This window comes from Raphanus sativus, chromosome 6 (assembly GCF_000801105.2).
Source record: "Raphanus sativus cultivar WK10039 chromosome 6, ASM80110v3, whole genome shotgun sequence".
NCBI lineage: Eukaryota > Viridiplantae > Streptophyta > Magnoliopsida > Brassicales > Brassicaceae > Raphanus > Raphanus sativus.
In genome coordinates this window covers 17,356,425-17,368,633 of record NC_079516.1, presented here as the reverse complement: position 1 = coordinate 17,368,633, position 12,209 = coordinate 17,356,425, and the positions used below count along the sequence as shown (strand labels likewise).

The 12,209-nt window shown below is 30.5% G+C and overlaps 1 protein-coding gene and 1 pseudogene across 1 annotated transcript; one reads left to right on the top strand and one right to left on the bottom strand.

Annotated features, from left to right (window-relative positions):
- Positions 1–2,342: 2,342 nt before the first annotated feature.
- On the bottom strand, positions 2,343–4,531 carry LOC108810895 (B3 domain-containing transcription factor FUS3). Its single transcript, XM_056988065.1, has 6 exons — positions 4,280–4,531; positions 3,947–4,036; positions 3,764–3,864; positions 3,291–3,337; positions 3,044–3,120; positions 2,343–2,970 (listed from the first exon to the last, which is right to left on the bottom strand). Exons 1-6 carry the CDS (start codon positions 4,529–4,531, stop codon positions 2,593–2,595), a joined length of 945 nt encoding a protein of 314 aa, XP_056844045.1. The 3' UTR covers positions 2,343–2,592.
- A 5,774-nt stretch (positions 4,532–10,305) lies between these two features.
- LOC108807956 (germin-like protein subfamily 2 member 1) lies at positions 10,306–11,960 on the top strand (annotated as a pseudogene).
- The last annotated feature ends 249 nt before the right edge of the window (positions 11,961–12,209 follow it).

The window sequence follows — 12,209 nt, the reverse complement described above, 5'->3', positions numbered from 1 at the left end:
ATATGTTAATTTGAAATTTGCATTGGAAAATTATCACATCAAAAATTTTGGGATTAATGATTTAAATTTTTTGTTACAACAAATATACAAATGTTAATAAAATCATATGATAATAAATATTTATATTGAAATATATTATATATCTATCCAGTATCATTTAAATTTAATTATATACCATATAAAATAAATAAAATAATTATTTTGATTTATTTCCATAAAATATATTGTAAATAAACAAGAGGTATTGTTTTAATTTATGTGATTATTCTAATTCCATATATATATATATATATATATATATATATATATATATATATATATATATATATATTAATTAAGAAACAATTGATTACTTTAGGAAGTGTAAGATCTTATACATTAATACTTTTCAAAAATCTTACAAGAAATCGATACATGAAAGAATTATTTAAAAACTATTGAAATCACCTACGAGAACATGGATTGCACAGTAAAATTGTTCTTCTAACCCTAACATTTTTTTCTCTTCGTCACAACACTAGTAGAGAATAATTTGGAATTTGACAATTTGAAATAGTAACATTTTTAAGTCCGTCGTTTTCCTTAAATGAGCCTAAAATAATTTTTAATGATTAATTAAATGGATCACGTACATAGTATAATGTGATTTTGGTTTAAAAATTGTTCCATACCAAAAATAAATATGAATTCCATCATCACTTTCATTAAAAAATTTGTTACAATAAAATTTATAGGGTTGAGAAAAATCTGAATCCAAAAAACCGAACCAAAACTAATATGAAAAGTAGTACTGAACTTTAACCAAAATTGGTTAGATATCCGAACAGATTCAAAATTTTGGTATTTAGAGAACCAGAATCGAATCCGATCTGAACTGAAATATTTCGGATGTCCAAGTATGTTTGAACCAGATTTGTATACTTAAATATATTAATTATATTAAAATTTAATATCTAAAATTATATGAAAAATATATAAGATGTTTTAAGTTGTTCAAAATACTTGGAAATATATACAAATACATGTTTAAAATAGCTAAATGATATTCAAAATACCAAAAATACTTAAAACTTCTATTGATTTTCTATCCAAATATTTAAATTAAACCAATTTTTATGTTAAGTTTAAGTATTTTGGCATAAATTATTAAAATTTATATGTTACATATTAATTTTATTTTTAGATTTTTAGAAATTAAAAGTGTATATGAACTTTAAAAAAAATTAAATGGGTTATTAAAACCCAAACCCGCAAAGATCCTAACCGAACGAACCGAATCCGCAAATATCCAATACGTACATAATCAATCCGAACCAAATGATATCCAAATCCCCATCTTTGATAAAATGCAAAAAAAATTATCGATAACAAAATGAATATTTTTTCTATTATTTAAATACATAGTAGTTAAAAAAAATCATTCCACGATGAAGCTAAAATTTTCATCTAGTTATTATTATTATTATTAAACTCATTTAGAAACCCATGAACACATACTCGACGATTGAACAGAACTGCTCTAAATACGCCGGCTTATCTAATGGGCCTTGTGCTCTAGGGCATGATTATTGTAGATCTCTTATTCCGGGATTTTTAGCGAAAATAAGAGACAATTTCTTAGATTTTAATTAGAAAAAGTTAAAAAATATTTTTTAAATAAGAGATTAAAGAGTCGTGTCTTAGCTTTTTCTAGTTAAAAACTAAGAGAATGTGTCTTACTTTCACTAAGAGATCCGGAATAAGAGACCTTCAATAATCATGGCCTAAACTTTTTCTTCCAAAACTGATATATTTTTATAACTCCCAAATTAAGATCTTTGGACTATATAAGATCTTAGTTCTTTACAGAAAATTACTAAAGAAAATAAAAGACAGTGCAAAAGCACACTCAGCACACGTGTAAAGCCGATACTACCTCCCAGCAGGATGCACATGAAGCGTTGAGGGTGCAGCGGTCTTCACTTGGTAGTTGCTCTTGGCTATTGTGAACCCGTTAGTTGTGTGTAAACTATTACGGCTATCTCCAAGCCGATGTGAGCCTTGAAGCTTTTCCTCCTTGATTCACGTTCTCCTTTGATTCCATTTCAATAACTCTTTTTTTTTTTTTGAAACTAATTTCAATAACTCTTAAATCTTCAAAATCGTCTCTCCAATTATTGTATTCATACAAACTATTTCAAATGCTTAAATGTGTCTAAAATAAGCTTATAATAGTTCAAACTATCAAAACACACAATTTTTCAAAAAAAAAAAACTATCAAAACACAGAGAATATCAAATTTCGAGTTGTACCATATATATAGCGTAATTGTTTTGCTTTACAAAAAGAAACAACAAATTTCCCAAAAAGAAAAACTATGTTTTGCTTTTCATGTCGGGCAAGGATTGATAACTTAAAGCCGCGACAGGTAATTATTCATCAAATACAAAACACTTCCACGACTCCCATCTAGCTATATGATCTTCATATAAACTGTAATATAAAACACCATTTTGTTCAAAATACAAAACGCATTTTTATATATATCTAGTAAAAAGAAAAAGTTGATCACCATCAAGAATATTCATCAAGAGCACATCGATCGCGCCGATTTATTTGAAGTCATCGAGAGAGATATTCTCGACTGAGCCAAAACCCTCGAATGATCCAACCTTGGAGTAATAATTATTAGTCCTCATCGTGAGTCCACCCAAAAAATCGAGAGGCGTATCGTTGGAGGTTAGAGCCGTCGTGTCGTAGACGAAAGAGGTGGTAGTGGCTGTGGCGGTGATGTCGTCGATGATGGGATAACAGAAAGAACATTTTCCGTTGTCGCTGTTGTAGTGATGATTATAATCTTGGATGAGAAGATCGTTAACCACAGTGTTTTCAATCTTTTTTAAGTCTGTGTAAATGTCGTCTTCTTCAACGCTTGTTAAGTTTTCTTCTTCTTCTTCTTCTTCTTCTGATGCCTTTCTTGCTTGTATCACCTGAATTGAATATAAATAAAGTTGAGTAATATATACGACAAAAGATTTTGGACTTTTGTGACGTGTTACGTACGTAATTTTTACGGTAGAGGTTTTGGTAGACCATGATGAAGTCACCTTGCTGCAAACCATGAGCATTCACAAAGTCCCCTGGAAACAAAACCCAGCTTAAATTGAGTGTTTTTTTTTACGACAAACAGTTATTCTATTACTCAAACTACTCAAATTGAGTATTTTAACAATGATTTAGTCGTTGATTCATGATACAATTAGCAAGAGAATTACATCTAATTATTATTGTGGGTTACAAGTAAGTTTACCTGTGTTTTCTAGCACGTACATTCTGCTATTGTTGTTTGGCCAGTACCTAAAGATCACAACATTAGTCCAAGACTCAAGATCCACTTATTAAGATCTTATTAAGGTCGATTCTAATTAAATGAGATGATATATATGCCATCACAGGGACAATTTGCAAGCTCATATATTGTGAATTAGTGACAGCAGTACACTATTTAGAAACTATATATAGAGACTTGCATAGCTAACAAAACAAAGATATTAGGAGCAACATGGGTCAGTCATAATTTTTTTTTTCATACAAAAAAATGGATAAGTGAATATACTTTCTAACTATCAATTAACCAAGAATATCAATAAATATCCAAACTATAACCAATTTCTAACTTATGAAATTGAATATATAGTTGATCCGATTATACAATAATGACATTGCACAAATTAGCTATAAATAGATTATGAAGGTATTATGAAATTATAATTAAGTGCATACCTGTACTTGAAGGTCCAAACGTGACGACCATCCAAATCTTCCATTTTTATAGGCATCCCTTCCTTGGATTCCAACGCCGGCAAGTGAGCCTCCGCAGCTTTCTGATTCAACCAACATCATCATCGTCATCATCATCGTCTATCATCTATCATCTATCATGATCATACAAATCAGAGATGGTACCTTAGGGAGTATCATTCGGCGGAGGGAACTGACGTCACTATTCTTCAGTTCCTTCTGGAAGAGAAATCTTAGCCTTCTTCTGTCTATTTTCTGACATCATTTTTTTTACATCATCACAATATTTACATTATAACATACATGATACATTGAATCTTTTTCAGAATCAGTCAAATGGAAAAATACATAGATCATATACACAATATTAAATATTTTCATTTGGATCCACACAGATTTAAAGAGAATCATTAAAGGCTTTATTTATTTTTAAACTTATAAATAAAATTGAGGGGATAATAAAACTGAAAAAAAAAACAAGAGAGAGGAGGGACTTACACGTGCGGGAAGAGGAGCTGGCACGTGGGAGGAAGAAGGAGGCAAAATAGGAAAAGAGAGACGGTTAAAGGAAGAAGAAGATCGTCTCTGTCTTGGCATCCTTCTCCTCTTCCAGTTAACACCCAGAAGAGGCACAGACGCCGATAACCCATGAACATGGCCAGACTCGGATCCAAACCCTGGACGATGATGGACACTTGCCAATAAAGCAGATGCTTTGGTTTCCACATCATGAGCTTCATCCATCATCATCTTTAACTCAATTGGTTGCCTAGTAAAAAGGAAGTGTGGAAACAGTGTGTGAAGGAAAAAAGAACAAATGGTGGATGGCTTTGGGTTTCAGTGATAGAGATAGAGAGAAAGAGAAGAGAGAGAGAGAGAGAGAGAGGGGGGTGCGTATTGTGCAGATCAAAACAGTGGCTTATAATGGACGCTGGGCAATCAGAGATTTGGTTTGTCTAAACAAGAAGCTTTTGTTTATTTTTTTTTCTTTTAACTACTATTTATGGTAAGGGGTGACATTTGTATAACTCACATTCATGATCTAGGGTTTTGGAGGAGGGGATTTAAAAGGATTGTGAAAAAGATTATGATGATAGCAAAGTTCGAAGCGAGATCTTGTGACACTAAATGAACGTTGGCTATAGCAAAACTTAACCATAGTTTCAAGAGAGGTTAAGTTAAAAGATGGAACCAAGAAGGAGGAGACGAGTGGAAGGTGAATGTTGAACAGGTGTTGCAAAAGTTCTGTTCATCCCTCTTTTCCATAATTCAATGGCGTCTTCTTTCTCCCCTTCTCTCTCCTCTTCTTCTTTCTCTCTCTAGAACTGAAAATTATAGTTAAGTCAACATTGTAATTACTCTCATGACTTAGTGGTCAACATGAAGTAACTTATATTTGTATGCGTATAAAATCTATTTCAGAAAATAAAAAAGTGAGCATGTATATACAATTACAAAGACGAGCAATACAGGTGGCTGTGACTATGGTTGCTTAGGAAGAGAGGATCATATCATACTTCCTTTCCTCTATTTCATAATAAACCTTATTTTTTTTTCTTACTACATAAAAAGTGTTATTTTACAATTTTAATATAAATCATACTTATTTTTAGATAAAAATTAATTGTAAACTCCTTTGATTTTATAAATAATTAAATTTATCTCAAATACTATTGATCGGAGAGATGTAATTAATAACCACTTATATATATTTTCGTTATTTTATTAATTTGTATTAAAAATGTCAAAGTGATAATTATTGAGAAACAGAAAGATTAAATCCTTACTTGATCCCATTTTACCAATTCGGACCAAATTTGATTCTTAATTTACAAGCAATTCTGGACAAATACAAGCAAGTATATATACACAGATACAAGAAAAATGTAAATACACTACTCAAATTAATATGTCCGATATTAATTTAAATACATATGACTGTAAGATTTTTTTGTGGGGTTTTGACTGCATAATACATACAGATATTCTGTGAGATATTATTGAGTAGGTGAGGGAAGAAGTACGTATTTTGTGTTCTAATCAGAAGAAAATGCATGGACAAGTGGCAACCATGCATGCCCAACCTTTAATTTTAATAATAGTGTCCTTCTTTCCTTCATTTAATTTACGCACTTTGAAATTTATAATTAAATTAGTTTGTCAATTTGTGTTTTTTACTAGTTCCATTCATATCATAAACCACCCTTTTACTAGAAGTCGGATTGACGCGGTGCTAAGGATGATGGTGTTTCAGACGACCCTATATTCTATCTGGAAAGAACGGAATTCACGAAGACATGGTGGTGTGTCGGTCACAACGGAAAAGCTCTCTTGAAGTGTTGACAAGCAAAATAGGAACCGGATAACATCTCTTTGCTATGCTTGGGATTAGAGGTGGGCGTTCGGGAATCTATTCGGGTTTTGGTTCGGGCCTATTCGAGTTGGGTTTTCAAGTTTAAAGATTTCAGCTCCATTCGAATATTTCTAAATCTCGGTTCGGGTTCGGTCCTAATCCCAATCCTTGCGAGTTCGGTTCGAGTTTGGATAATCCATTTAAATTATTTTAAAATTCATTATATACTTTAGACTTCACAGAATCTATAAATAAAATAATATATTACATATAATTTGAATAACATGTGTCAAAATATCAAAACTTAACATATAAATTGGTTTGATTTGAATATTTGAATAGATAATCAATAAATATTTTATGTATTTTTGGTGTTTTAAGTATATTTTAAATATTTAGACATGAACTTTTGACTTATATATGTTTTCAAGTATTTTGGACAATTTAAAAGTATTATATATATATATGTTTTAGATGCTTTTTAATGTACGTTAAATCTAAAAATAGTTAAAATATATAGGTATATTAATCTAGTTCGGATATATTCGGGTACCCGAAATATTTCGGTTCAGAACGGGTTCGATTTCGTTTTTTTAAATACCAAAAATTTGAATCCATTCGGATATTTAATTAGTTTCAGTTCGAATTTGATACTATTTTTTCGGATCGAATTTGGTTGGGTTCTTCAGATTCCGTTCTTTTGCCCAGTCCTACTTGGGATCATCCGCTGAAGGGATTAATGAGAAGATGACTGGAGATTACTTAAGATTTTGCGAAAGTATTTTTCAATTCATTCATTTGTATTTAGTAGATTATAGCCTATATCACATATTTGTAAATGAGCCAGCTTAATCAATAAATTTGATATTCAATCAAAACAATAAAACTTAAATATTCAGTTTGTTTTTTTCTTTAAAAATCAGTTTAAAGCTAATAGTTTATTGTCGTTTTGAAATATCAAAATGAATTGAAATTATTGAAACTATTTTGTCAAAAGCTTAAAATCTTATTAAAGAGATTTTATGACTCAAAATTATTAATTAACATAATAATGGCATGCAAATTCCATCAGAATTTCATAATGTAAAAGACATATAACGTCAAAATTTTAAATTTTATAAGAAAGCAAAATTTACATGATCTAAATTTATAGTTTATAAAAAAGCCAAAATTAAAACTATAGAAAATAATTTAAAAATATAAATAAAAGCATATAATTTACAAAGGAATTTTATTTATAAAAACTTGAAGAAAGAAAAAAAAATAGTAAAATTAAAATATTAGATAATTAAATATTCAAGATACTCATACAGATGATAAATATAACATCAGTAGTTTGAACTAGAAGAATCTTAAAAATTAAAAATACAAATGTTAAAAAAGTTAGTTGATATGTGGCTGCATTTGTGTTTTATAAAATCTTACCATTACAATGGAAGATGAGAGATCTAAAAATTTATAATCTTTGGTAATACACAGTAATAAAACATATAATATAATATAGTAAAAAGAAATTTATAATTCTAAAATGAATTAATAATATATAAAATAAATGAGTAAATCAATTATAAATATTTTAAAATCATGTGTCAAAAGTAAAGCAACACCTTGTACTTTTTCAGAACTTGTGTTTAAAAAGAAACTTTATTATTCTATAATCTACATATATATAAGACTCACCTTGATTATAGTAGTCACAAAATTTTACTAAATTTACATTTTGTCAATGAAATTAACCAGTGATTCTCATCACTCAAATTCATTTAGTACACTAATTATACCATGAATTTTATTTCCGAAGAATAAAATATGACCCAAACATTTCAAATTTCATTTTTATATCTTGTGTTATCAACTCAAAAATATATATTAAATTAATCATAAAATGAAGGATTATAGTTATCTACCTTGAACATCACAGATCAATCAATAACCTAATAAAGTTGATAACGACCTGTTCATTTAGTTTCCCTGGACGATCAATTTGCGATATACAATGGGTTGCACAATGAAACAATATGTCACAAATCACATGTTGTTGTTAGTTTTATTATCTCGAGTGACTGTGATTAGTTGCAAATCAAAATTTCAAATCACTGAATATATAATGAATAAAATTTAAAATTTATGCTATCCGAAAATAAATAACACTTAGTCACATGTCGCAAATCGCATGAACCTCCAATATCGACACAAACAACATTTTGATCAAAGGTTGCATTTGCAGGTTGCTGCGACATGAAAAATGAAGGTTAATCTAAAATAAAAACTCCCTCACACCTTCAAAATAAAGAGAAATTAGAATTTGATATGTGCATCTGTATGAGTGGTTATTTAATAGCACAAGAATATAACAATGATTGCACATACATGCATCCATAAGTATGTTTGTTTTTATGTATAATATATAACATTTATGATAGATCGTTGACGATTTTTAATTATCTGTAATTTATTGGTTACTCATATTGTAGTTGAATACTAAACCAATCAAAATAATATGTTATATATTGCACATAAACAATTTTTAATTACATTAACCATTTTGAGGTATGTTTATGTATATTAATAAATTTATCTTTCCAAAATAAAATATTTTTATGTCAAATTAAATTATTTATGTTTTAATAAAATAGATATATATGTCTCTAATTTTTTTATAACCTAAATAATTTTTCGTCTATGTTTTGTTTGAAGAAAATATTAAATTAATTTAATTATATTATTCTTATAATTTAAATATATATGTGAATAATATTAATCATCAAATTATTTAACATATATTTGAAAATATACTTTATATGTTTCGATAAAACATTTATAGTTTATATATTGTATGTGAAATAATATAATAATATATATGAATATTTAATATTTAAAGTTTGTATACCACATTTTAAATAAATCTGCTTAATTTTATTTTAAACATTCAGTAGAAAATATTTCGGGTTAGGGAATAAGGATAAGTTTGGTTGTGTTTGGTTAGAGAATAATCTAACAAAATAAATGATTTATTTAGTTACTTAATTAATAATCATTAAATGCATTGACATAAATTGTTTAAAGTGAAGTAAGGCTTAGTTTCAAAAGGTATATTTCAATTTTAATATATAGATAAGAATATTACTCCCTCCGTTCCTGAAAATAAGATTTTCTGAATTTTATTCTTGTTTCATAAATATAGATTTTCTATATTTTTAAGGTATTTTTGTATACTTTTGAGGATCATTAATTGTGAATATTTGAACTGCTTAAATTTTATTGGTAGATAGTTATTGGAAATTGTAGAAAAAAGATAAATAGTAAACTAAATTGCAAATATTTATTATAATTTTAATAAACGTGAAAACTTTAGAAAATCTTAGTTTCAGGAACGGAGGGAGTATGTTTAATCTACAGATATTCTTAATGATGTTCGCAATAGTATGAGAGCCAGAGACTAAAGAAATTAAGAGAAGCAACACACCAAGTCCTTGACATCCTTATGACAATCTCAAGATCGATGCAGAATCGAAAGGAAAATGCTGGGTGGATTGGAGCATGAAAGCATCAATGTATATTTACTATGGAAAATTTATTGAAGATATCCATTAAATCATATATATAATGCCTGAGTTTTCTCTCTTCTAAGAGCAGCCACGTCAGCTTCTTTTTAATGCATGTGGGTCCCACATGATTTCCGGTTTTGTTTGGTCGAGTGTTCTGTGGTTTGGTCTGATTCCTCTCTTAAGAAAATAATAGTTTGGTCTGGGCCTTCGTGTTTGGTCTGATAATTTGGTTTGGGCCTCAGTGTTTGGACAAATAATAAAGTGAATAATAAAACGCTCCTTTTTGTGTTTCAATCGTAGGGCTTCATCGTTACCTTTCTTCCAGAGTTGAACTCGCTTCGTTTTCCTTAGTCTGCAAAGTTCTCTTCTCATTAAATTCGACAGTTAGTGTCATTCACATTAAACTCTGTAACAATTTCGACCTTTTCGTTTCGTTTCGTTTCGTTTCGTTTCTTGGCCGTCAAATCTATAAATAAGAGATGGTTGAGATGAACAAAGAGGACGCGGTGAAGATGATTTGTTGATGGTTTCTGGGTTTAGTTCTGCTGATTGGGTCGAGTTTGGGTTGTGGATAAAGAAGTAGAAGAGAGTAGTTAGGTGGTGTTGATGATGATTGTTTGGAAATGTGCAAGCCGTTTGTTGGTGAAAGATTGGGTAAAGAGGTTGGTTCTGAGTCTTCTGCCGTTGTTTACTTTGCTGGAATCGTAGCTTTTTTTCTCAGTGTATGGTTGAGGTCTGATTCGGAGTTATGAAAAGATCTGCGAGAATCTGTGTTTCAGATGATCTCTGGATTCCACAGTTGCTACTTCTTTGGTGAGTTTTTTATCCTTTCTATGGAGAGTTCTTTGTAGTCTTTAATTACATGGAATACATATGATTGGGTATATTCTGATGTTTTCTTGAATTTGACTTCACAGATGGCATTCTCAAGATGCTTCTGGTGGAGCCATATCTGCATTTGACTCCACTACTGGTAGGTTTTTTAGCTAAACATTGTTTCTACTCTATAGGTGACATGAGAATTTCAAATTTAATATTCTTCATTTATAAAATGTTATGAAGTTGTTTTCGTTGAATCATATTTGTATATGGAAGGGCTGTTATTGCTTTATTGAATCATACTGACACTCTTAAAATCTTTTAAGGTCCAGAAGACGAAGCTGCTTTAATTGAAACCATAACATAAGCTATGATTGAATCGGCTGAGAGGTTATTCATCAACCCTAGAAGTGGAAATTTTGAAAGAAGTTTACAGTTAAAGAACATTGCTATCAACTGGTTGTTTCTTATTGGCAAGGCCTGTCTTAGGTATGCATATAGTTATTGGCTACTCAAAAGTTAGTTGATTTCGGTTACTTGATTGTTTTTGCTTATACTTCAAAACGATCACACAGAAAAACTGAAGATGAAGAGGAAACCTGCAGGTACATGAACATGTTCTCTAAGGTGAAGTAATTAGAGATGTGGACGCACTGCTAATCTCTACGCCTGCATCCTTCATCCAGACCTCTGTGTCGCTGATCTCTCCTCCGGTAAATGAAACTTGATATAACATCTCTCATCGACTCATCGCATCTTTTTCATATTTTCTAAAAAAACGAAGCTTTTTGATTTTTTTATCGAACTTTCAGAAATCAAAGTCAATGGTTTCCCTTGCAAAGACGCAGCTACCGTCACATCACTCGATTTCTTCTCACCTGGAATAGCGAATCCAGTTCTTACCAACAACACATTCGGATCCTTGGTCACATGAGCTAACTTGATGAACGTCCCAGGTCTCGACATACTAGGTGTCTCCCTCACTCGCACCCCCGTGCCACCAAAGTCGTCTACGTCCTCGAAGGAACACTCGACTTTGGGTTTCTCAGGACGGCCAACAAGCTCTTCTCTCAATCTCTCAAGAAAGGTGACGTCTTTGCTTTCCCCAAAGGACTCGTGCATTTCCAGAAGAACAATGGCAGTATCCCTGCTTCCGGTCATCGCTGCTTTCAATAGCCAGCTTCTTGGAACTTAGTCTCTTGGTGCTACTTTGCTCGGCTCTACACCTCCTGTTCCTGACAGCATCTTGGCTCAAGCCTTTCAGACATCTCCAGAAACTGTTCAAAACATCACAACCAAGTTATAACCCAACAAGTAAGAATGATCGTTTGCTTCCGTTTTTTTTTTAATCTTGTGGAATAATGATCTTTGAGTGTACATTTTGAGCGTCATTGTCTCATGTAATATCTTGTATATAATACAGTTAGATTTTTCTTTTCTTTGGTTTCACGTCGACTAGATTTGTGTAAAGCTGATGTTGACTTTATTTTTAAAACTTTCAAATAAGCAGTTAATTCATCCACTTATTTTATGCATACAACAATCAAACTTAGAGAAGACTCCTTACGTATGGGGGGGACTCTTAATTCTCTAATATATTATATGTTTGAAAAAATAATAATAATTTTGGTAGTAGAGAGATATGATTACAACAAAAAATATCCAGTCTCTGGTACTCTGACAATACACTATCGCGATAATACACGTT